We start from the raw sequence: 24,562 nt of genomic DNA, 5'->3' as shown, positions 1-24,562 counted from the left end.
ACTCTCTGCAGGTGCGTAAAACAAGCATATGCAAAGACCACTATGATACGATTCCTGCGCTTTATGCCAGCGGGACATCCCAGGCACCGGAGCGAGTCCTGTACATTAAATAGCGAGTGGAAACGGTGGCCCTCATGTCACTCTAAAGTCCACCAGTGACCAGGGGGGAGTGAACCGGTCTTGCTGCCGCCCACACTCTGCGTGGTAGCACACCTCTGTGAGCCCCTGCAGCCCCCCGCCCTGCTCTGCTGGGCCCTGCTGCTGCTCTGCGCCCCGGAGAGCTCCGCGCTGGCAGACTTCTCAGGTAAGACCCTCTCTGCTTCCTAGCCTGTCCTCTCCCAGCCTGCCCTCTCCCAGCCTGCCCTCTCCCAGCCTGTCCTCTCCCAGCCTGTCCTCTCCCAGCCTGTCCTCTCCCAGCCTGTCTTCTCCCAGCCTGTCCTCTCCCAGCCTGTCCTCTCGCAGCCTGCCCTCTAGCAGCCTGCCCTCTCGCAGCCTGCCCTCTCGCAGCCTGCCCTCTCGCAGCCTGCCCTCTCGCAGCCTGCCCTCTCGCAGCCTGCCCTCTCGCAGCCTGCCCTCTCCCAGCCTGCCCTCTTGCAGCCTGCCCTCTCGCAGCCTGCCCTCTCGCAGCCTGTCCTCTCCCGGCCTGCCCTCTCCCGGCCTGCCCACTCCCAGCCTGCCCTCTCCCAGCCTGCCCTCTCCCAGCCTGTCCCCTCCATGACCTTTCCCAGCCTGTCCTCTCCCAGCTTGTCCACTTCCAGCCTGCCCTCTCCCAGCCTGTCCCCTCCCTGCCCTCTCCCAGCCTGTCCCCTCCCTGCCCTCTCCCAGCCTGTCCTCTCCCTGCCTGTTGTCGTGTCCCAGTGGCAGCAGGCAAGAGCGTGCACTGCGTCCCCGAAGTAACAGCCCTAAAGCAAGCAAGAAGTACGCCCCCCTCCCACCAATCCCTGTTAGGTAGTGGAAACTGTCCAAACTGGGGTGCAGACATACCCCTCTCACCTTTCGGCCTAGTACCACTGCACCAGCCGCTCTACTTCCCTACTGACCGTTCTCCACTTCAGCCCCGTCTAAATTACAATTCCTGCTTGTGACCCTTTTGCCTGCTTGTGCTTGTTTTCGTGACCCTGTTGCCTGCGTGTGCCTCCGTGTGCCCCTGTTGCCTGCTTGTGCCTCCGTGTGCCCCTGTTGCCTGCTTGTGCCTCCGTGTGCCCCTGTTGCCTGCTTGTGCCTCTGTGTGCCCCTGTTGCCTGCTTGTGCCTCCGTGTGCCCCTGTTGCCTGCTTGTGCCTCCGTGTGCCCCTGTTGCCTGCTTGTGCCTCAGTTTTCGTGCCCCTGTTGCCTGCTTGTGCCTCAGTTTTCGTGCCCCTGTTGCCTGCTTGTGCCTCCGTGTGCCCCTGTTGCCTGCTTGTGCCTCCGTGTGCCCCTGTTGCCTGCTTGTGCTGTGTGGGTGTCTGTGGAAGGCTCTGTGTGGGTCTGTGGAGGGCTTTGTGTGGCTGTGTGTGTGGGTGGCCTTGTGTGGCTCTGTGTGTGGGGGGCTCTGTGTGGGTGTGTGTGTGGGGGGGCTCTGTGTGGGTGTGTGTGGGGGGGCTCTGTGTGTGTTTGTGTGTGTCATTTGCGAGAGATAAAGCTAGTGGCATTGTAAATGACAATGTCATTTATTTATGTTAAAAAAAACATAAATAAAAATAATGTCGAGCAATGCCAATAGCTCTAACTTTACCAAAGGCAAAACCATTGCATTGTAAATGCTTGTTACACCCGAGTGGGACAGGTATGCCCAGACACGGGTCCCATGCTCTCCATCCAACTGGAGTCAAGCTATCCTGGCTGATGAGGGCTGAGAGCCCGAAAGCAGTCCTAGGATGCTTGTTTCCAGTCTAGGGTGGACCTGGCCTGGCAGTTCAGGGTGGACTGTTCCCATTGGGCACATGGTTGGTCAAGACAGATTTGCATATGGCTGGGTCCAAACTGGCATGGCATGGTGAGCAAAAAAACGATGGATTTAGGCCCAGATCTCTTGGTGTGAATGTATGACATTGTTCTGCATTCTGTCCATCAGCTGTTCTTTTTGTACCTGACAATAAAAGATCAAGTGCTAAGAATAGGCAACATGTTGCAAGTCAGCACTTTACACATCAATAAAAAGAAATATATATTTAAGGCACTGCTTCTAAGTGCAGTGTTCCTGTTTGCCCTGCCAACATTTGAAATAAACTGCAAAGGCCATACCAGAGTGGCCCAGTTTGGACTGAACTGTACTGCTTTAAAATGGGCCTGTTAGCTGTTTTCAAAATTGAAATGGTCACCTTGATTATGTTTCTATTATTAAAATGTACTAAAAAAGAAAAAACTTTTTGAACAATAATTTACACCTTACATTAGAAAAAAAGCCAATAATAATAGCTGCCTCTGACAGGTGGGGTACCCTCGAGCTCTGCGAATTACTAAGGATCTTTAACATACTTGAGGAAGGTGATACAACTGATGCCCCATTATATATTTAAAAAGGGTCCCATGACGGTCTGCTGATCTGGAAATGGAAGTAGGGGGTTGCCACAGTGCTTTGTCAGGGTAGATGGGCTGCAGCCACCACTGAATAGAATGGCTGCCTCCCCTTCCAACATAAAAGTGCATAATTTTGCATAAAACCGGGTTACTGCCCAACGCTTTCAGTCATGTCCACGGTGACATCATCATCATTCACTCCAATGGAATCCTTGTTTGTGAGGATGGAGCCAATGAGAAGCTTCCGCCAATTTCCTGCTCAAGGGCTCATTTTCTTAAACTAATTATCTGGTTTCAAGCATTAAAAAGTGCCCATCAGGTAGTTGGCTGATGGTATTTTTTACAACAAAACTCTACATAAACTATTTATGTATTTTACCACTTGCTGTAGACCCATTTTATTTCTTCTCCAGTTATATATAGCGCAAACTCGACGCAAAGGTATTGAAGCGCTTTACATGAGCACCAGTTACATTACACATTCATTTTTGGTAGGCACAAGGGAGATTACGTGATTTGCCCAGAATCACAAGATGTTGAGCTGATGTTGAGACTCGAACCTGGTTCCCAACTCCAAAGTTGGCAGCTCTGACCTTTATGCCGCACTCTATCCTCATTGGCAGCAGCTGGAGAAGAAGTCTAAAAAATCACAAGAGCCCCATCGGATGGAAGCTATGTAATGAACATAAGACCGTTAAACGGAACGGTTGTTCCGATGTGTGCTGTGCGCAACCTCATTCGACCCTACCACGCCTCTAGAATGCGTATATTTTAATAATTGCGCATGATCAATTTGGAGACACTGACTCCTAGAAAATGCTACTAGAATTACTGCGAAGAAAAGTTTACAGCTGAGATGTGCAGCAGAGGAGAATGGATAAGTCAAACAGCAACCAGAATGCTAATAATAAAGCCACGTTTGAGGATTTGTTCCCACTTTCATCTGATTGATACTCATAGTTTCCCATCTAACTGTGTTAATGAGCTGGAAGAGGATTCTCCAATGTCGGTCTCCATATCCCCATCAGATAAATGTAGTTCTCTTAAAAATCTGGCATGGACCAGGTCCCACAGGACCGGCTTTGGAGAACCCTGATCTAGGCCATCAATGTCCCAAGCAGCGACAATGTTTGGTCGGCGGACAGAAGCAGTCTCCCCTTTCAATAAGTTGGATAGGGCAGTACGCGGTCTGAAGCACCACTAAATATCGCTTCTTTTTTTGCATGGTGCCAGTCATTCTATGTGACGGTTTCCAATCAACATCACAGCTTACTTTTTGACGCCATCTTTTTATTCCAAACTGCCCCAAGAGATAAAGTAGTGAGAAGTGAGCTACATGTCTAAACCTCACTTTGGGTTTTTAAGGACAACCCAAGCCTTCTTTGAGATGCAGCGTATTCACAGAACGAGGACTTTCATTTTTTTTCCCACTGTTCCAACTTTTAGTTGTAGCTTCCCCTTTTTAGTCCATCCACCCTGATGATATAAATGACTGGTGCATTTAATGTTAGAGGGCACTTCTGGCATGCGACATACTCGCTTTATTAGATATTTCACCTAACATTAAATATTTACCTGATTTTGCACCTAAAGCCATGTTTTATGGAGTGAAAGATCTTTTTTAACCCCGCTTAGGCATTGTCTTATTATAACAGCACAATTCAAATGCTTTTGTATGAGGTTACTTCGCCAAGGTACTATATTTTACATTTATTTTGAGGTTATCTGGTTTTCACTAAACGGTTGTGTACCTCATGCTTTTTGGGTCTCCCACTCAAGAACCCCCCAAAGGATCTCTCCCAGCATCCTTGGAGTATACAATGTCATGTTTTAGTGACCCGAGCACTCATGTCACTTCAACAAATCACAGGGTTTAGAGCTCCGCTTGATGTACAAAGCGGACATGTGCAAAGTTAGGACATGCTGTTACAAAGAGTGGCTTATAGATATAGGAATTGCTTGCCTCAAGAAATGCTTTTAAAAATTGAACAAAATGGTCTTAGGCACACCTCAACTGGACTTTGAGTCGACGTCACTGTGCCCTCCTAATAGAATACCAGCAGTATTGCTACTGCAAATGCAGCACAAAGACAGTGAATTCTAATATTAGTAAAGTCAATGGTCCCAGCAATGAAATACAGATCAGATTTCACTACAACAGCCAGCTGGATCTTCGCAGAAGGGTGCAGAGAATAGTGCAACCGTCAAACTAATTGCCAGTTGCCCTCAACCAAAGTCTGGCGAGTAAGCAAGAGCCACCCTTGACTAGGAATGAAGGCACTCTTGGAGTAACTCGAGAGACACAGAGCTTAACCTCTGCTAGATGGATCAATCATAGAAAACATGCACAGCACCTTACTCTGGGTTCAATACTGGACTTCAGTTCCCATTCATAACGCTGAGTTAGTCAGACTGTGCACAAAGGAGGCGGGCAAGCACTGTTCCCAGTGCCAGTAAGGATCTAGCTGTACGGTGGTGACCGGGGTGGAGCAGTGGGGGAAACTACGGAGTTTAAGAATTAGATACGAGTGTGTAAATGAGTTATGTTTAGAGCTCAGGCGAAGTAACTTTGATTTAAAATTAATAAAACAAGCACACATAAAAATGTATTAACAAAATGCACCTTGTGCAACAGTCAAACACACCAAGAAACCAGTCAAAGTTTTTATAAGGCAAAACGAACCGTCTGAATCACTTATATTTGACCATAAACGTGTGGATCTCTAGTTACTTCATTGTATACAAGGACATTCTCCAAAATGCTAAATAATGATGAAAAAATGGGTAATGGGTGACCAAGAATTACTTCCTAAAATAGAGAGCTTGTTCGTGAATTAAGATTTCTTTTTATTTGATACTCAATCAAACTCAAACATGTGATGACATCTCGACTCTGCCCATCTGAAAGCAACTTTAAAAAGTTTACTGTGCCACAACTGTACAATTTGGTTCTACTTGGGTCTCCACCTCGCCAAAGATGCAGGATCTAAAACACAAACTCCATGTGGGCATATAACCTGTACTTAAATATCTGTGCCCCTGGATATAAAGGGATAGGACACAGAAGTGGGGTTTAAATCGGCTGTACCCAGTCTCCTTCTTTCCCACCTAGAAAGTCTAACATGTATATCCTTAGTCATTTATTGGGATTACAGGTCAAATCTCACCAGCATGAGGGAGAAGGATGCCCCATTAAGACAACCTTGAATATTGAGAATTTGAAATATAAAGTTCTTGCAATATCACCTAATAGAACAGCTGTTGCCAGCATCTGTTTTATCTCTTCCTAACTCCTTCATAGTCTGCTGTAATCACTGTCCTGCTATACACTTAGCAACGTGCACTCCTACCACATCCAAGATCAGGCCATGGTCTACTACAAACTTGACTATTTCCAGACAATCACTGGTGGCACAATATGGCAGCTGGTACTTCCTAACTATCTTCTATTGTGACAAACCAACAGCTTCTGCTGAGCCTAAAACTCCTCTACGGGTGGTTGATTGCTTTTTGCGACTCATCATGATAACTCCCTGCACCTGAACTATCAAAGAATCCAGCACCATCATATTTAGAAGCACTGGAGAGGTGTGAGACGTGTGCTACAATGCTTAATTTGTAAAAAAAAAACATAAGTGCCAGGACTCTCGTCAGGAGGCCCCCGCAGCTTGCACCACCCATTGCTACTGCCAGCATTACCAGAGACAGTACTTACAGAACTACTAACCAGCCCACTGCTCTAAGTGTGACAGTTCAGACTATTCCAGGCTCCCAAAGCTATAAAAATGGCTTGGGAGGCAGGTATTAGCTGTTTTAATGTGTACTGAATTAATAAACAATTCCTGAACCGCTCATCTCTAGACTATACAAAGAGTGCCACCATGTGGCAGCTGTCATAAGTGCGGATGTGGACAATTAAGTGCTGGTGCCGAGCACTGGAAACCACCGGCTCAAACTAAGCTCTGGCTCTACATCAATATGTTGATGTCGTTCATTGGTGCATCACAGTGAGCAGCTATCCTGCTCTGGCCACCTTGTGGAGCAGGAACAGTATTCCCTCAAACCACCACTCCATTAGCACAGAGTCCCACCAGTTCATAGCACTTTAACGCTGGGGAAAGGCACGACCATTACGCTAATTACAGATGCTAGTTTTTTTTACTATATTTAGTGATATCTTACTGCTTCTTGGCCAGTGAGAAGATATTTCACCTTGGAAGAGCTCGAGAGACAAATACCTTTTTCCTTCTGGTTTTGTTAGGGCTCTTTTCTTCATTAAGTTCGTCCATTTTTCTCTTATTTCAGAAATAAAACCCTCTAGTAGAAAGTCATTGGGAGGTGTAAACCATACACAACCAAATTGTCTCTTAACATAGGAAAATCAATCCTGGTTTTATTACTGTATGAAAAAGGTCTTCAAATATTTCAGATGAGAAGCCACATTTTTATTCACAGCAACAATCAGTAATCTTTAATTCTTAAATTACTCAGCAGAGAGCAGGCCTTTGGTCTTTTGCGGTCTAATGGCTCTCTGAAGGATGATTGCCCAAGTGTCTGTCTATTTTCTGGTACTTGTGAGAAGTGAATACCAGCATGCAAGGGGATCTTTGCTACGCCCAAGGTCCAAAGTTTACCTTTCATATCTTCCTTTAAAATCTGAACAAAAATTGAAATCTTGGAAAAGGTGCACTAAATGAGACAAAATGAGTGGCAGGAATTGAAATACAGTTTAAAAAAAAAAAAAATTAAAGTTCAAACAAAATCAACATTAAACAGGAATGTCCATTGTGAAAGACCAACGAATCAAGGTACTCACTAGTTAGATTACCTATTTGCTCCTGAGAAGTACTGATACTCTCCCATTAAATGTATTACAGAAGTGCAGGTACTGTCCCTTTCAAATTAAAGACATGCAGGTTCTCACTACTTAGAGTACCTGCTTGCTCAAGCGAAGTGCCAGCACGTTCCAATGAAATGCATTGCAGCAGTGCTGAGAAGTGCCGGTACTCTTCCATTAAATGTATTTCAGAAGTGCTGAGAAGTGATGGTATTCTTCCTTTCAAATTAAAGAAGTGCATGTGCACACTAGTTAGACTACCTATTTGCTCCCAAGAATTGCCTGTATTCTTCCATTAAAAGTATTGAAGAAGCACTGAGAAGTACAGGTACTCTCCCTTTCAATTTGAAGAGGTGCAGGATAATCCCTGGTTAGGGCACCTATTTACTCAGGAGAAGAGACAGTACTATTCCATTTAATTTGCTTAATTGTTTTGTCCACCATAAGCGTGGAAGGGTATACTCAGACGTGAGTCCCTTGCTCATTGCACCATCAGGATTCAAGCAAGCCGGGCCGACGACGGCTGAAATGCCAGAAACCGGTCCCCGGAAGCTTGTTTCCGTCCAGTGAAAGAATTGGCTTGGTAGTTTGGTCTGCCCTGTTCCCATGATGCACTGGGCCAGGGACAGACTAATTTGCATATAGCCAGGTTCTGAGCTGGGCTGGTGCAGTGAGCTAAAAAACGGTGTTGGATCAAGCCCTGATCTCTTGACTGTGTGAGAGTATTCTGCTTAATTCAGAAACTCTGTCCATCACCACCCCCGTTTGCTTAATTAATTTAATGTATTGCAGCAGAACAGTTTATAGGAAGAACAAAAGTTCAAGGGTGGCATGACTAGGTCCGGTAACACAAGGGTAACAAATTATTTTGTCTAGATATTGAATCAATTTGGGAGCAGAGTTCGTAGGGCAACATGTGTATTTTTAATAGTTGTAATTGCAAGTTGGTATTCACACATGTACGTTCAGGTGCTCACATGAGTGAAAAAAGTGCATAACGTGACTGAGTGAAAGTGACAATATATGAAATGTCACACAGACAACAGAAAGAAATCCATAACGATATATACAAATAGGGGGATTTTCAATGGGAGGGTCGACGACGTTTCGATCTTTTGTTTTACAAATCAAGATCATCATCAGGACAGGGTGAGCAATATTTAGGGAGCTAGGTTATTCGTAAGGATTGGTGTCTGGTTTTCTGGTGAATATTGGTTTCTTTGCGGTCTGCTTAGACTATCATTCGAGTTGGATTTGCAACTCAGTGAGGGAAGAGTATCTTTTGCATCTAAATTACTTGTCCATGGATTTATAAAACCGTAGTTTCGCTCTTTAATTCAGAGGGGAAGCACGAATATTAATTTATGGAAGTTGGGGACGGGATGTGCAATCCAGTACCACTGTGGATCCTGGACTCTTGCCTCGGGTCGAGATTAAATCTCGGTGCTCCGTGGCCGAAATGACCTTCTTCGTCCTTGCGGCAGCTGCCGTGAATGCTGTAGCTGTGGTGCAGAGCAGTGCAGGCACTCTTCCTTTCAAATTAAAGAAGTGCAGGCACTCACTGGTTAGAGTATCTGTTTGTTCTTCAGAAGTGCCGGTACTCTTCCAAAAAATGTATTGCAGCAGTGCTGAGCAGTGCAGGTACTCTCCCTTTCAAATTAAACAAGTGCAGGCACTCACTAGTTAGAGTACCTGTTTGTTTCTGAGAAGTGCATGCACTCTTCCATTAAATGTATTGAAGAAGCGCTGAGAAGCACAGGTACTCTCGCTTTAAAATAAAAGAAGCTCAGGCAGTCACTAGTTAGAGTACCTGTTTGCTCAAGAGAAGAACTGGTACTTTCCCATTAATTTGTATTGCAGCAGCGCTAAGAAGTGCAGGTACACTCCCTTTCAAAATAAAGTAGTGCAGGCACTCAGTACCTGACACAGGGTCCCTTCACTCAACACGGCCACAAGGTAAAGATTCACTATCACAAGGTGAGCTGGAAATCCTTGCACTGAATGGGTTTCCAGCTCAGGCAATGAACGCTCAGCGCAGCGCAGCTGGGTTCCATTTAAATTGTCCTCAAGGCATGAGAAGCAGCTCCAGATGTTTTTAGGTCGAGCCTTCAAGACCTCTTGTATATACTTTATTAAGTTGAGCATTCAAGACCTCTTGTATATAATTTAGCATATACTTATATGTGTATGAACTTTGTGGGCTCTGGAGATCAGACCTATGACTTGTATGCTTCCGCTTAGGGACTTTTTTTTCTGTTCAACTGCCTCTATTTAACTTTCTTGATAGAAAACAACCAGTAGAGGCCAGTAAATTACCAGAATTGCTTTCTGCTTGTTGAACTGCCTCTAATTAACTGTCTTGATAAAAAACGACCAGTAGAGGTCAGTAAAATACCAGAATCACCTTAGCATTCTCTAGATCCCAGTCCATAGAAATCGTCTTCCACAGGCACCTGTAGACAATAATATTTTTGTCAAACCTTGTATTTTCAGTGATATGACCACCGAAGGCCCTGATTTTATATTAACCTGTCCGTGCACCCGTCGGCCATTGGCCGACGGGAGCACTACCTCCCTAGTGCTGCCGTCGACCAATGGCCAACGGAGCCCCGGCCACCTTGTAGAACACCCGCACTACGCCGAAATAACGGCTGCAGTTAAGGCGTTAAAAACAGAGCTTTGGACTATACCATTTCCAGCTGAAAAGCAATATTTCTCACCATGTGTTCCCATACCTGGCGTGTCACGCAGTTTGGTGCTTACTTTCCCTCCATGTTAAAGAACAGTAGATGTTTCGGTACCCAGGCTAAAATTATGGCTACAAACGCAAAGGGTGCCGGGAGAGGGCTTCAACAGTGTTCTATTAAAGGCTTGGTGGAGGGGTGTGAGGGGAAACCCCTAAGAATAGACCGGCAATAGCTGACAAGAAGCAAAAGAAAGATTTTTGCAGGCACATGGAGAAATGCAATACGTACAGACAGGAAACAGACGTTCCAAGTGCTCTCTCCTGATAAACAGTAAAAAAAAAATAATATACGTTAGGCTTACCTCTTCTCGTCGTCATATTCAAACTTGATCCGGGCATCCTGCTGAAAGAAAACATTCACAGTTCAGATGGGCGGAGTGGCAGACACACAGTGCGCAAGCTGGGGCTCCTCGAGGACCGGGAGAGGAGGGAGGGGGGGCAGGCCCGGACTGGCCGTAGAGGGCACTGGGCAATCCCCCGGTGCGCTGCATGGATGGGGGCCGGTTTTGGGCCCCTGAGGGCCTGCAAAATCGGCCCTGTAGCAAAATCGGCCGAAAACCGGTCTTGGCAAAGAGCTCGGCAGCACCCCCAACCCTGGGGGGGGTCGGGGGTCGGCCGAGCTCTTTGCCAGGGCCGGTTTTGGTTCCCAGTCCGGCCCTGAGGGGGGGGGGGGCTTGTTGCCCCTCCATGCCTGGCCAGGACAACGGAAAGGGATCGCGCGAGCCAGCGCTGACACTTCAGGAAAAACAAAAACTCTATGCATGACATTTTCAGTCTTTCCTTCCCCTTTGGTCTCCAGATTCTAAAAGCAGATGCTCCTGGGTTAGCAGGATGCAAGATATAATTTTAATTTATTGTGCCAGAAAGCCAGTCTACTTGACTGGCGTGTGATTCTAATGCAGGTCCTGCAGTTACTTCATGGAGGTTGTTGCAGGGCCTACTGTTTTCTCTGTGGAGAAGCCCCTTTTTGCTACGTCAGCGGTTCTTAAACTTGTGATTTCTGGGGACATCAGGGGCTCCCTCCTAATGACTTTTCTACCTTGAACCTCAAAGCAATGAACAAAAATACAGAAGCAAGCAAACATTAAACATATAAATACATTATTAAGTATTTTGTTTAATACATATAGAAAAGATAAGAAAAATCACAATTTTAATTCTAATGGAAAGTTAGACTGTTTCAGAATGTAGATGTATTTTTGAAAGGCAAAGGGATATTATAGGCTCTTGCATATTGTCTTGTCTTTTTTGCTCCTAATATATGTTCTCTTTTCTTTCAGTGGATACTAGTGCTTTTAATTGGAGTTACCAGTTGCCCATGCTACTCTTTGCTGTATTGAGCTGCTCCACCAATCAAGCTAAGGATACTGACTTAATTTTTAGCTTCTAATTTCAAATTCTTTCACATTTACAGAACGTTTTAAAAGATTAAATATTACATTATCCTAATTATGTATATGTGATTTATTAATCTGCTAATACTATTGGATTTTTTTAAATAGTCGCAAACTCTGAGTATGTGTCGCGGACCCCGGGCTAAGAACCAATGTGCCCTCAGCAAGGACGAGATTCCACTAATCCCGATCAATAAGGATATTTCCGTCACTATTTTATTTAGATATCTCCTTCTGAAAAGGTAGCTTACATTGATAAGTACAAAAAACACATTCCAACCAGGGACTGGCTGAGAGGGCGAACTAAACACATCTGAAATTGAGGAAATAATTACATTCACAAACATTTTTCCATTCAACCACAAATTAAATACAGAAACCACATCAATTATAGGTCGGCATTGATTTTCCTTTGATTTAATCTAAATTTGCTCCATGCTAATTGATACATGAGGGTCCCCCAAAGTCTGTACTTCGATCTAATAACTTGATTATTATAGGTGGTGCACTGCTCAACCAGTCACACTTTTTGTCCCTGTGTAGCAATAACAAGCATTAGCAAAGCCAATAGGTCTCGACTATTAGACCTATTTGCTTTGTCAATCCTTTTAGCCATGCTTTAAAGCATCGAAGCTTGTATGCAGCAGAGCTATTAAAAAAAAAAAAAGCATATTGACATGGTCTCCATGTCATTTTGTAAGCACGTGCAAAATGCATGCATGCATCTACAAAATTATGTGGGCATTTTGGTCCTTTAATTTTATTGATTTGACAGGGATTGGCAAATTAAAACAAGCACTGGCGTTGCCAATAGGTTTCGCCTTTGGAAAGTTGGAGCTATTGGTTTTGTATATGACATTTTATATTTACATATTGTTATTGACAATGCCAATAACGATATATAAATATAAAATGTCATTTACAAAACCAATAGCTCCAACTTTCCAAATGCGAAACCTATTGGCAACGCCAGTGCTTGTTTTAAATGACGCGGCATGGCACAGCTAAATTGGCCACAACACCCCGCTGCGCCATTTCCTTGTAATTATAGCCCCCTGTTCCTTCCTTCCCTCCCAGGTGAGGGTCGTCCCCTGCTGATCCTGGCGAGTGCGCGGGGTCAAAGGTTGCGTTTCACTCAGTGAAAGGCAGTAAATAAACTGGAACAGCCTCTAAATCAGCTCCCACCAAGACGTGAGTGACGGGGGGAGGGGCTCAGAAGGAGGGGGGCTGCCCCGGCAGGGGGCCCACGGAGCGCTGCAGGACAGGCCTTCCGGATGGAGGCCGGAGCCAGGTGAGCAGGGCGAAGATCGCGGTGTCAAGGTGCATTATGGTGTATATTTGTATATTTAGTGGATTGCATTGTTTGGTTCATATTTTCTAAACGGCCCGTGAGATCCCCGGGGCCAGTGTGGCGGGAGGAAGCCAGGCAGGACTTGCAGTTAAAGTTCACCATCAGGCGTCCGATCTCTAAACAGAAACAGCAGGAAAGCCTGTCGGCATAGCTCAGTGGGTTAACGCGCCTGAAAGTGAGATGTATCTGCAACCTGCAGCTTACACGCTGGAGGAGCCACTTGGGCCTTTCATCCTTCTGAGGCTAATAAAATGCTGCGCTCCGAGTTTGTATAATAAGATGACTCGCTCTTTGCAGCATTTCAAAGATAAAACGTGTAGCTGCGAGCACTACATACAAAACCTTCCATGCTGCACCCAATTACCCCACAGAGGCCAATGTACAAGCAACACGCTACGAATCCTGCACCACGAAAAGCGCCCAGGGGGTCAGTGAAAACGGTAGCGCTTCCGTGACCAGGACAAGGCCAGGAAGCGCTAGACATACACGGAGTAGCCACTTAAGAAGTGAGGAAGCGCTTCAGGGCACAAGGGGGTAGGGGTAGCGCTATGTAAATAATATTAAAAATGCATCTGATGCTCTGACGAACGGGGCAGACTTGGGGGGCAGGTGGGGGATGACTCCGCCTCCTTAACGTGGCACTGGGGGCAGTCGGTAGGTAGGCGCCAAGGGATGTGCTGAGAGCCTCCCGGGCACTGTGGCCCACACGTGGGCACCAGCTGCTGCATGGTGTTCGGGCACATTCCCCCCCCAGTGGGTGGGCGGGAGGGAGAAGGCAGGACAACGGGAGGGAGGGGGATTTTATTTATTTATTCTATTTATGAAGGCATCGAATACGGACAGTGGGCGGGAGGGAGGAGGCACGGACAGTGGGGGGGGCGGGAGGGAGAAGGCAGGACAACGGGAGGGAGGGGGATTTTATTTATTTATTTTATTTATGAAGGCATCGGAAACGGACAGTGGGCGGGCGGGAGGGAGGAGGCACGGACAGTGGGCGGGCGGGAGGGAGAAGGCAGGACAACGGGAGGGAGGGGAATTTTATTTATTTATTTTATTTATGAAGGCATCGGAAACGGACAGTCGGCGGGCGGGAGGGAGGAGGCACGGACAGCGGGCGGGAGGGAGGGGGATTTTATTTATTTCTTTTATTTATGAAGGCATCGAACACTGACAGTGGGCGGGCGGGAGGGAGAAGGCACGGACAGTGGGCGGGCGGGAGGGAGAAGGCAGGACAACGGGAGGGAGGGGGATTTTATTTATTTATTTTATTTATGAAGGCATCGAACATGGACAGTGGGCGGGAGGGAGGAGGCACGGACAGTGGGCGGGCGGGAGGGAGAAGGCAGGACAACGGGAGGGAGGGGGATTTTATTTATTTCTTTTATTTATGAAGGCATCGAACACGGACAGTGGGCGGGCGGGAGGGAGGAGGCACGGACAGTGGGCGGGCGGGAGAGAGACGGCTAAAAAAACAAGGCCAAGGGAGAGAGGGAGGGCGAGGACAGGGGAATGAATGGACGGGGGTGGGATGGGAGTGCGTGTAGGGATTCGGGAGCGTGTTTTCTGTGCTCTCCCCTTCCCATTGGCTGGAAGGTAAAACTCCAGCCAATGGGAAGAGGGGAGGTCGGTACTTAAAAAAAGACACGGAAACGCCCCCGAATCGCGTTTTGACTGGGAAAGACTGATTGACAACGCTGTCTTCCAATGGCTAGCCTCCATTTATGGAGCTAGCCAATGGAAGAAGGGGCGGATTCAATTCCCCCATATTGTAAACAAAAGCTTTCGCCTGGGCGGGGCACTGCTTCGCAGTGCTCCGGCCAGGTCGAAACCTAAAAAGGAGTGTGAAGGCACTGTTTCAAAATGCATCATGAAAGCGCTAAATACATTTAAAAATTAAAAAGATGACAAGCTTGTGGGAGTGGGTTGGAAAAAATGCAACATGGTAGGTGTGGGGAGAATCAACACAAGAAAATGAGAGCGATGTGGACCGTGGAAGGAGGGGGCGTGGAAGAAGTTCACATAAACAAGAGAGTGTAACACGAATGCGGTGAGAGACAGTATTGTGGAGAGGGGAGAAAAGTGCACAGGGGAGATAGCTGGAAAACAGATGCACTCCCAGCACTATGAAAAATAGGTGGGACAAACAGAAGATTGACAAGGTGGGACACAAATAAGAAGCAGGCAAATGAAAGTGACAGTAGAGCCAACCAATGGTTGGGCTGCAAGACTATGTATGTTCTTGGTAAGCCTAGAGTATGTCTTTTGCACCCAGGCTGCTTGAGCTTTCCCATTTGCTCGACCTAAAAATGGAGAAAGCAGATGCTCATCAGCCCTGGTGTGGGAAGCCTGAAAAATCTAATGAGTCTGCAGGACTAGCTGCCCACACCAGACAGATTCAAATCCGATTAAATAAGGATTTCACTTCTTAGTTACAACCCTCACATGTTCTTAACTTAGGCTGAAGTTGAGCCCATCAGAATACCTCCCTAAACAAACCGAATCACACCTTTAAGTAAAATCTGCGAAAAAAAGAGGAAATACACCAGACCAGATAGGCAATAAAGAAGAGGAATTTACTCTCTAAAATATGGCTGGCGTGAACTCAAGCATGATAAACCCCTTGTGAATTGGGCCTATTATGTGTGGTATCAAGAGGAATGGTACATAAGGAGGTGAATAAAATATTTGTATAATCAATTAAAACTTTATTTTATTATAAAAGATCATAAAAGATTCAAATTCAATTAAAGTAATATGAAGACCTCATTGAATTGCAAACGGGCACTGCCAGTTTTAAATAGGAACCCAATGCAAAACAAACAGCAGTTCAGACAGCAATTGCAAAAAACATAGCACAGATCTGGAATTGGTAACATTGAAATTCTTAAGCACAGGTACTAAAATCCATTTTAGCAAAGAGACAATCAAATTGACGGAAAAAAACATAAGATGTAAAAAAAATGGAACAGATCTCTCATCGCCAGGGTTCAAGCCAATATTTTCATATTGACCTAGTGGGAAACACAAAAATTGACAAACAGCACCATTTCTGAACCTGACCACAAGCGATGTTTCTCATAAAGGACAAGTGAACAGGAGCTATGGCTCAATGCTGCTGCAGGTTTGTAGTATGGGGTATTGCCTTAAGATTGGCTTAGCTGATTCGGTTGATTCTCTGTCCCGACGTCTACGCTCCATAAATTCGGTTGATTCTCTGTCCCGACGTCTACGCTCCATAAAAGGTTTCTTAGCCCATGCTTTATCATGCTTTTCTATCAAATGTGGAATATTAAATACCTCTCTACCAAAGTCACATGTTAACGAATGTACGTAAGATAGCCAAGGAATAGCCATACATTTGTCACTTGTTAAACAATCTGAAATAAACCTTTGGTTTAATTTAGCATCAGGATTTGACCAAATGAAGATCCAGAATATAAGTGGGGCTTATTTTATCGTATCGTCTAAATAACTTAGGCCTAACTCCTTGTGGCAAAAATAGTAGGGACAATTTAATGGTAGACCAAGGCAGCAGAGACAGAATCTGTTCTCTTCCAATGGCAAACTGAACTTTTGGTATAGCCCCAGACCGTGGCACCAAAAGTAGCAATGGGTACACATTGGACCTCATAAATTAGCATAAGTAATTCGATTGGCTAAGTGCCTATATTGGAAGCAATTTTAAAAAGAGGTCCTATTGATTGACAGACCTTAAGGCGCCTTGCTGAGACGCAAGGAAGCCACGAGAACCAGATGTCAAAGACCAACCCCAGGGTAGTGAAACTTTGGGATACTACGAAGGGCCGTATAATTGAGAGAAATTGAACACAACCTGGAGTCTTACACACCGCAGGCCACAATATAGGAGTTTAAGAGATTTATGCTGAGACCAAGATCACTAAAAAAAACCTGGCAAAATCCAGGATTTTAAGACTTTTCACTGTTCTAGCCATAATAACGGTGACGTAAGCATATAACAGCATGGGTAGTGCCCTCAAGCATATAGAAGGTACATTTTAACCTCAACTAGGTAAGACAGAACTAAGTCTGTTAAAGTACAAGATGGATAAGAGAGGGGAAAGAACACAGCCGTACTGTACTCCTCTCACCAAGCCCACAGGCCCAGAGAACTCATCATTGCTGCCAAAGCTAATATTTGTGTCACACAGGATTTCATTTCCCTTGGCCCAATCCAAGATTCTGCTATGCAGTAGTCTGCAAAAGGACCTGCACCATGGAGTCTATCAAGAAGATAGGCCTATTGGACAGAGGGTCAGATCTATCACCTTTATTAAATATCGGGACAATGGTCGAATTAGTCCAAGAAATGGGTAGGGCGAATTTGCTTGCACAATTTAGGCTAATATTAAGTAAAGGGGTCCTAGAGATACATTTTAGCCTCATACAAGTCCATAGGGACTCCGTCAGGGAGTGGAGCTTTGCCCGACGAGCCGAGTATTAGTAGTAATTTGGCCACCATTACAAGGCTGCAGGATTTTGGTGTATGGAATACGGAGGGGATAGAATCTCAGATTTCGGATGGTATTCCAGTTCAAAAACCAGCGAATGCACTTTAAGTCTCCTGAACGGGAATGGGACATGACCACATAGAGCCAGGAGTAGAGTCCCTTTCTGCTGGTTCTCACCACTTTCAGGGTCAAACCAGCTGACATTTTCAGCCTGCTCAGTACAGGTGGAAATGTCGGCAGTAGGGCATGTGGGCGTAGGGGGGTAAAGATCAGTAGCTGAAGCCAGGCCAGGGTAGGGTAGGGTAGGCTCAAGCTAGGTGCACTGAATGCACCCCCTGCAGTACAGCAAGGGTCAGACAGGGACCTGGCTGCATTCCTACCATAGCCTCTGCCGTGGCTTAACTGGGTGTAATGGCCTCGGGTGGTCTATCTCACTGAGTTACTGCTCCGGGGGACATATTGCCACACGCAATGAGGACCTCAGCGTGAAAAATATCCACATTACGATTCCTTTGAAAATGAGTTTCAATTTCTTTGTGGACAGTAATAAGAAGTTAGGAATGGGGTAAATTGCCATGACCATGCATTGAGAGATCTCTCCTTCTCCATCCCTATGTTAACTTTCGCCACTGCTGTGGTATTGTGTTTAACTCCTGCCTCCTCCCACTAAAATACAGAACAGAACCTCCATTGTGAAGGATACCAAAGGTGTATTTATTGTATTGTACTGGCAGATGTATAGCAGTTCATTTGTCTAAAGAAGGGCAGAAGCGCTTCAGTGGCAGGGAATAATGCTACACCCTGGGGGGGAAGTGCTGTCTTAACACATGGGCACACTGGGCAGTTACCTGGGGGTCCCACGAGCATAGGGCCCCAATGCAGACCAGAATTTAACACTAATTTTCCATTAAACATTTTTATTCCTGTGAGTGGTTATGTAGGCAGGGCCAGTGCACTGCTTTTCCCGGGGGCCTATAATGCCGCTAAGATGGTCCTGCTAGGGTGAGGGGTGTACTTGGTGGCATGGGTGTGTAATGCAGTGTGGGCTAAGCGGAAAGCGTTTTGGAGCGATGCATGACTGACGTAAGTGCTCTTATTCAGTAAAAAGTACTCACAACCCAGCAGGAGCCAGGAGTTGAATGGTGGCTGTTAAAGCTCCAGTGTCTGCACACTTTACACTCATCTGTGAAATTTCCAGAAGAGCTTGAATCATTTTCCCAGAACAAGAAGCCGCTTTCTGGAAATGGCACTCTGTTGATACAAGTTAAAACAAAATGGCGTCTTGTATCCGATTTAGTGTCTCAGTTACTCTCTCTCTCTCTTTTTTTTTTTTTTTACAAGAACTCCTTAGTTAAAATACATGCTGGGGAATAAAACAATAACTAAAATCAGAGTATCGAAACCATTCCAATGAAACACCTGGTACAATGGCGACCCAAAATGCTTAATATTCATAAGTCTTGGTAACTGTAAGTCAGTGATTTATTTTCAAACTTTATAGTCTTAAACTATTTTTGATAGTTTGAGGGCGTTTGGGGAAAGTGTGCATTAAAACATTTGTAAACACATTTTTAATGCCTTTAATTGTTAATGCGTTTAGGGAAGCCAAAATAAGCTGAGCCAAAGATGTTCAAAATACCAAAGACTGCAGGAGGCTGCGACTACAATGAGGCCACGTTGATATGGCGAAGTCATGGTAGCCCATCCGGTTCTGAAAGCAGCTGACTAACCTGCAGCCCACAAGGGAAATCACGGTGGCAGAATGGCCACCTGGATTTGTTTCATTTTTTTCAAAAGAATATGTTACCTATGCGCTTGCGAAGTCCCCATAAATTCCTTTTGTGTAATTTCGGAAACATTAAGGGCTAGATGTAGGTGGGCCAATACCGGTCGGTAGGGGTGAAATTTGTTAAATTTCACCGTTACCGACCAGTATTTAGGCATTTGAGATGTAAGGAGGATTCGATATTAACCCCTTCGCTGCGGGGGATATTCCCCTGCTGTGCTGGGGGGGAGTGGGGCGCGCACAGCGCTCACATGCTCATGACGAGCTGAGCTCGTCATGAGGCACGGCGCTCCTGTGCTCATGACGAGCTCAGCTCGTCACGGCCACACCGTTCCCGTGGAACGCTCAGCACAGCAGGGGAATTATTCCTGCATGCGAGCGTTCCACGGCTCGTCATGAGCATTCAAGGGATTAAGAAATCTGTAAATACCGATTCATTATGGCCTTGCATTTAAGGAATCGGTAATACCGATTCCTTAAATGAAATGTAGGTAGCACTTAAAACAGTGCACCTCAGCCTTAAGGAATCGCTATTTACCATCAACTCCTAGTTGGTGGTAAACAGCGATTTTTGAAGTGTGCCATGTGGCACATATCCATGTCCTTAGGGCATGCATGTGTGCCACATGTGCACACATGCACATTTCAGGGGTGCCAGAGGGTGTCGTTTGGACACCCTGGCATCCTTGAAATGCCTCCCACGATTACCGAATCGGTAATACCGATTCGGTAATACCAAATTTCTTCGCGTTGATTCCTATCAATGGGCCTCCAAGCCCATAGGAATGAATGGGTAGGGGATTCCTTATTACGGAATCAGTATTACCGATTCGGTAATGTAACGAGGTATACCGCCACGAGTGAGTGGAAACACTGGATGCAGGGGTTGAATGGTGGCTCATGGATTCCTCCCCTCCTTCTCTTCAGGACTCCCAGGAACCTTGGCAACCACTACCGCAAAGGGAGAGAATTACAAGCGGCGCCTTTAAGTGGGCGTGTACTACAAACGAAGAACCACCCCAGCCTGACGTGGACCTCGTGGCAGTGGGTAAAGACCAGGAAGAACACTAGTCGGCGTGTGACGACACCCAAGGAGACGGAGTGAGGAGTGCGGGAGAAGACGAGAACGGAGGACGGTACACGCAAGGAGGAGAAGCAGACGAGCCAGGAGGCCAACGGATCAACGCTTTCCCGAAGGAGGAGTGTGGCTAAAGCAGGTACGGCAGAAGCTTTCAAGTTGGGTGGGGAGGAGGAGTTCAGTACCGCCATAGAACTGGAAATACTACTGTTACATTACACCCGGTTGTACATAGCTGTACATAGTATAAATATACCTGAACCCGTCACCCTTGTCTACCTCCTTTCCCCTTCACACTTTACCCACCACGAAATCTCCACTATTGCCTGCCGGATATAGCACCAGCCAGCGGTGTCCCTCACTTCCCCGGTTCCAATCGGGATTGACACGGTATGAGGACGTGAGTTTAACGGTCCTTCTGTTTGTGTTTTTTCTACACGGCCACGTCGAGAGAGGGCTCCAAGGAACTGCCAGGAGGGCGGCTACCAAGACAGGCGGAAAACAACAGAGACAGCCTCACCACGGATCCCTCAGAGTTCGCCCGGGAAAGATTGACATTCCGCCGTAAAAAGCTGCATGTGAAAATAAAACCTGCATTACCAAAACAAAGCCTACAGCCTCTCGCTACCACCCCTTTGCAGGTAATAAGGAATATTAACGATTCAGTATTTTTTACTGAATTATTCCCTACATATGAAATACTGATTCCTAAATACCTAATCGGTAAAATTCGGTATTTAGGGATCGGTATTGCCAAGTTACCTACATCTAGCCCTTAGTGATATTATGCAAAATGTAATCCTGCTATTTTGCACTTGTAAAAAATTTTCTAAAGTACAAATTGCTTTCTCTTATTCAAATGGATACAAGGCTGTACTTCGCACTAAACAAAACAACATAAGAAAAAAAACACAGGTGCAGGAGACAAGAGGCACTTGTGTTCGGTTCTGTCCGTTTGTGTTGGTCTGGAGCATTGGCAAACATATGTCCGGTTGTGAGTTGGCGCAATGTCATGGAAAAAACAGTGTGACATGCCAGAAACGACACAAATTTCACTGGTGTAATTGATATTTCACCAGGGCTTATATCCACACTTATAGACTGTTTGGACAAACAGTAAGTTAGTGGATATTATGCAAGTTCTCCACATGGAAAAAATGGAGCTCATTCTCTGAGTTTTAGGCTTGTTCAAAGGGAGCGCAGTGCAAGTATGGGCAGTCATTCGCTGTTGTAATTTTTGCAAGAAATGGCTGTTATTTAAAGCAAAGTACTAGACTGTATGTGGGAGTGCTTTTCCCTTTTATGTAGCGCTTAATTTGCAAAAAATGAATAAATAAAATTATCAAATAAGGGGCGAAGTTTCTCTTAGGAGATCCCCACCGTCACTGGCGCCGAATCTTGGGTTTGCCAAATACCAAGGCTGACAAATCTTGAGTCAATCTCCTGTCTCTTTTTCCCACCACCCTTCACTCCAGTCTTTATGCCATTCTTATATTTTCTTTTTCTCCCTGCTTTCTTCCTATTATCATTGTTTATCTATCTTTCGCTGTCTTCTTCATTCACCCCTTTCTGCCTTTCTCTTGCTTTCCGACGGTCAAAGTCTGAAAATGACCGTTCCATACCGGTAATCTTCATTACTCCGAGTGTAGTGTTCCTCGCTCTAGCCCTCCCATTACTCCCTAACATGACGACTTTGGATTTGGTTCTGTTGGGGGAGCTGACGCTCACCATGTTAGTCATGTGGCGAGGAAAACTTACAATGAGGCAATGAAAAATAAGCCCAGTTCCCCAGAATGGAATACCAGTGCCAACCACCTGCAACTACAAGCACAAATTAGGCACAGGGCAAAGCTTACCCTCTGTCCACTGAAGATTGAGGCACACCAAAATTGTGCGACAAAGCACTTCAAGCGCTGCAGAAGTTAGCAACCTACTGAAACATAGGTTGATTCATTCCAGATGTTCTGGGTTACCACTGACACATTCACATTCAGTGACTGAAGATTCGTCTTGCAGTGATATCTTGTGAATCAGGCATGCATCTGCCCCCGGGTCACTGGGTACCACTGCTGAAGAGTTCCAGCCATTACCAAGCCAAGGATAGGAATTCCTCCTGTGATTGGCCACATCAGGAGTACCGGAACACTTCTGATTGGGCCGTAAGTGACAATGGGCCTGTAACCATAGCTTTAAGTGGGATGAAAAAACTGGTGATTCTCTCAAAGGGGTGTGGCCAATGTAATTAAGGGCGTGGATTAAAAAACATAAGCCAAAAATCTGTGCTTAGCCTAGTGTGCCGCCCAACTTGTACTTTGCTGTTTCTGTCACTGCATCCAAATATATGATACAACAAGTAACATCATATAAAAACTTTCTAAATAAATAAATAAATAAATAAATTCCTACAACAAGTCAGGACTATTGGCTTTGTCAATGGTTGTTAGTTGCAGAAGATAAATAAACAGCAACTATGGCTTGTATATCACACTAGCGGCCCGTCCCGACGTTGTCCGGGTATGAATTGCTGCCGGCCAGTAGTATATTGTTTTGTAGGATTTCGTTTTGATAGCATTTCTTATCTGTGACAGGCCTGTGAAACGCTCCGATTCACAGTGCACTGCTGATGCACTTAAGAGTGCGCGTTTAGTAGTGTGTGAACTCGAGTTTCCCTACTTTATTTTTTCTTGCAATATTATATAGCGTGAACTCGACAACATGGCATGAGCACAATTTACATTACAGAAGAACACATTCATTTGTGGTAGGCACGGGGAGACAAAGCGATTTGCCTGGAATCACAGGATGTTGAGCTGATGCTGAGATTCAAACGTAGCTCCCCAGCTCTAAAGTACGCAATTCTAGAACTTGTGGCGGGAGGTGTGTCTAAAAGTGTATGTCGGTGCTGGCCATCAATGAGAGAGACCTGTGCATTTTTCAAATGGGTGGTGTAAAAACATGAGTATGTTGCTGGAGATGTGGGCCGCCGTGCCACCAATGTACTTACAGGGGGAGGGTAAACACCCATTATTCCGCAACTTTCTTTCCGCATACCATCACTCCGCATAATTTCATTACGATAGTACCATAACTCCGCAATGCCATTATAACGCATGGCATTACATTTTATATGCTTTTACCACGCATACATTTACAACGAAATTCGTTGTAAATGCATGAATGGTAAAAGCATGTTTTTTTAAAATGTTTGGATAAGGTAAGTATGGGTATGGGGTATATGTTTTGGGGTGTTTGGGTATTTTAAGGGTTCAGATATAGTTTTGGGTTATGGGGTACAGGGGTAGTTTTAGGTTTTAGGAATAGATATGGGTTTTGGGGTACAGGGGTATTTTTAGGGTTCAGGGGTAGGTTTGGGTTTTGGGGTACAGGGGTATTTTAAGGGTTCAGGGCTAGGTTTAGGTTTTGGGGGTACAGGGGTATTTTTAGGGTTCAGGGCTATGTTTGGGTTTTGTGGTACAGGGGTATTTTAGGGTTCAGGGGTAGGTTTGGGGTACAGGGTTATTTTTAGGGTTCAGGGATAGGTTTGGGTTTTGGGGTACAGGGGTATTTTTAGGGTTGAGGGGTAAGTTTGGGTTTTGGGGTACAGGGGTATTTTAGGGTTCAGGGGTAGGTTTGGGTTTTGTGGTACAGGGGTATTTTAGGGTTCAGGGGTAGGTTTGGGGTACAGGGTTATTTTTAGGGTTCAGGGCTAGGTTTGGGTTTTGGGGTACAGGGGTATTTTTAGGGTTCAGGGGTAGGTTTGGGTTTTGGGGTACAGGGGTATTTTAGGGTTCAGGGGTAGGTTTGGGTTTTGGGGTAAAGTGGTATTTTTAGGGGTATGGGGTATATGTTTTGGGGTGTTTGGGTATTTTAAGGGTTCAGATATAGTTTTGGGTTATGGGGTACAGGGGTAGTTTTAGGTTTTAGGAATAGATATGGGTTTTGGGGTACAGGGGTATTTTTAGGGTTCAGGGGTAGGTTTGGGTTTTGGGGTACAGGGGTATTTTAAGGGTTCAGGGCTAGGTTTAGGTTTTGGGGGTACAGGGGTATTTTTAGGGTTCAGGGCTATGTTTGGGTTTTGTGGTACAGGGGTATTTTAGGGTTCAGGGGTAGGTTTGGGGTACAGGGTTATTTTTAGGGTTCAGGGATAGGTTTGGGTTTTGGGGTACAGGGGTATTTTTAGGGTTGAGGGGTAGGTTTGGGTTTTGGGGTACAGGGGTATTTTAGGGTTCAGGGGTAGGTTTGGGTTTTGTGGTACAGGGGTATTTTAGGGTTCAGGGGTAGGTTTGGGGTACAGGGTTATTTTTAGGGTTCAGGGCTAGGTTTGGGTTTTGGGGTACAGGGGTATTTTTAGGGTTCAGGGGTAGGTTTGGGTTTTGGGGTACAGGGGTATTTTAGGGTTCAGG

The 24,562-nt window shown here is 45.5% G+C and overlaps 1 protein-coding gene across 4 annotated transcripts in view; it reads right to left on the bottom strand.

Moving 5' to 3' along the window:
• Window positions 1-24,562, bottom strand: part of LOC147684983 (mitogen-activated protein kinase kinase kinase 3-like) — a 424,161-nt gene that overhangs the window by 111,701 nt on the left and 287,898 nt on the right. For 2 of the 4 annotated variants that reach the window (XM_086940880.1, XM_086940882.1), the window contains exon 4: window positions 10,384-10,424. In XM_086940880.1, coding sequence (XP_086797006.1) covers window positions 10,384-10,424 — 41 coding nt within the window. The remainder of the gene's footprint in view (window positions 1-10,383; window positions 10,425-24,562) is intronic. The other 2 variants (XM_086940881.1, XM_086940883.1) reach the window with 1 other exon arrangement.

Source organism: Lissotriton vulgaris, chromosome 10, assembly GCF_964263255.1.
Source record: "Lissotriton vulgaris chromosome 10, aLisVul1.2, whole genome shotgun sequence".
Lineage (NCBI taxonomy): Eukaryota > Metazoa > Chordata > Amphibia > Caudata > Salamandridae > Lissotriton > Lissotriton vulgaris.
The sequence above is the reverse complement of the archived record's forward strand: the minus strand, read 5'-3'. Positions and strand labels throughout refer to the sequence as shown.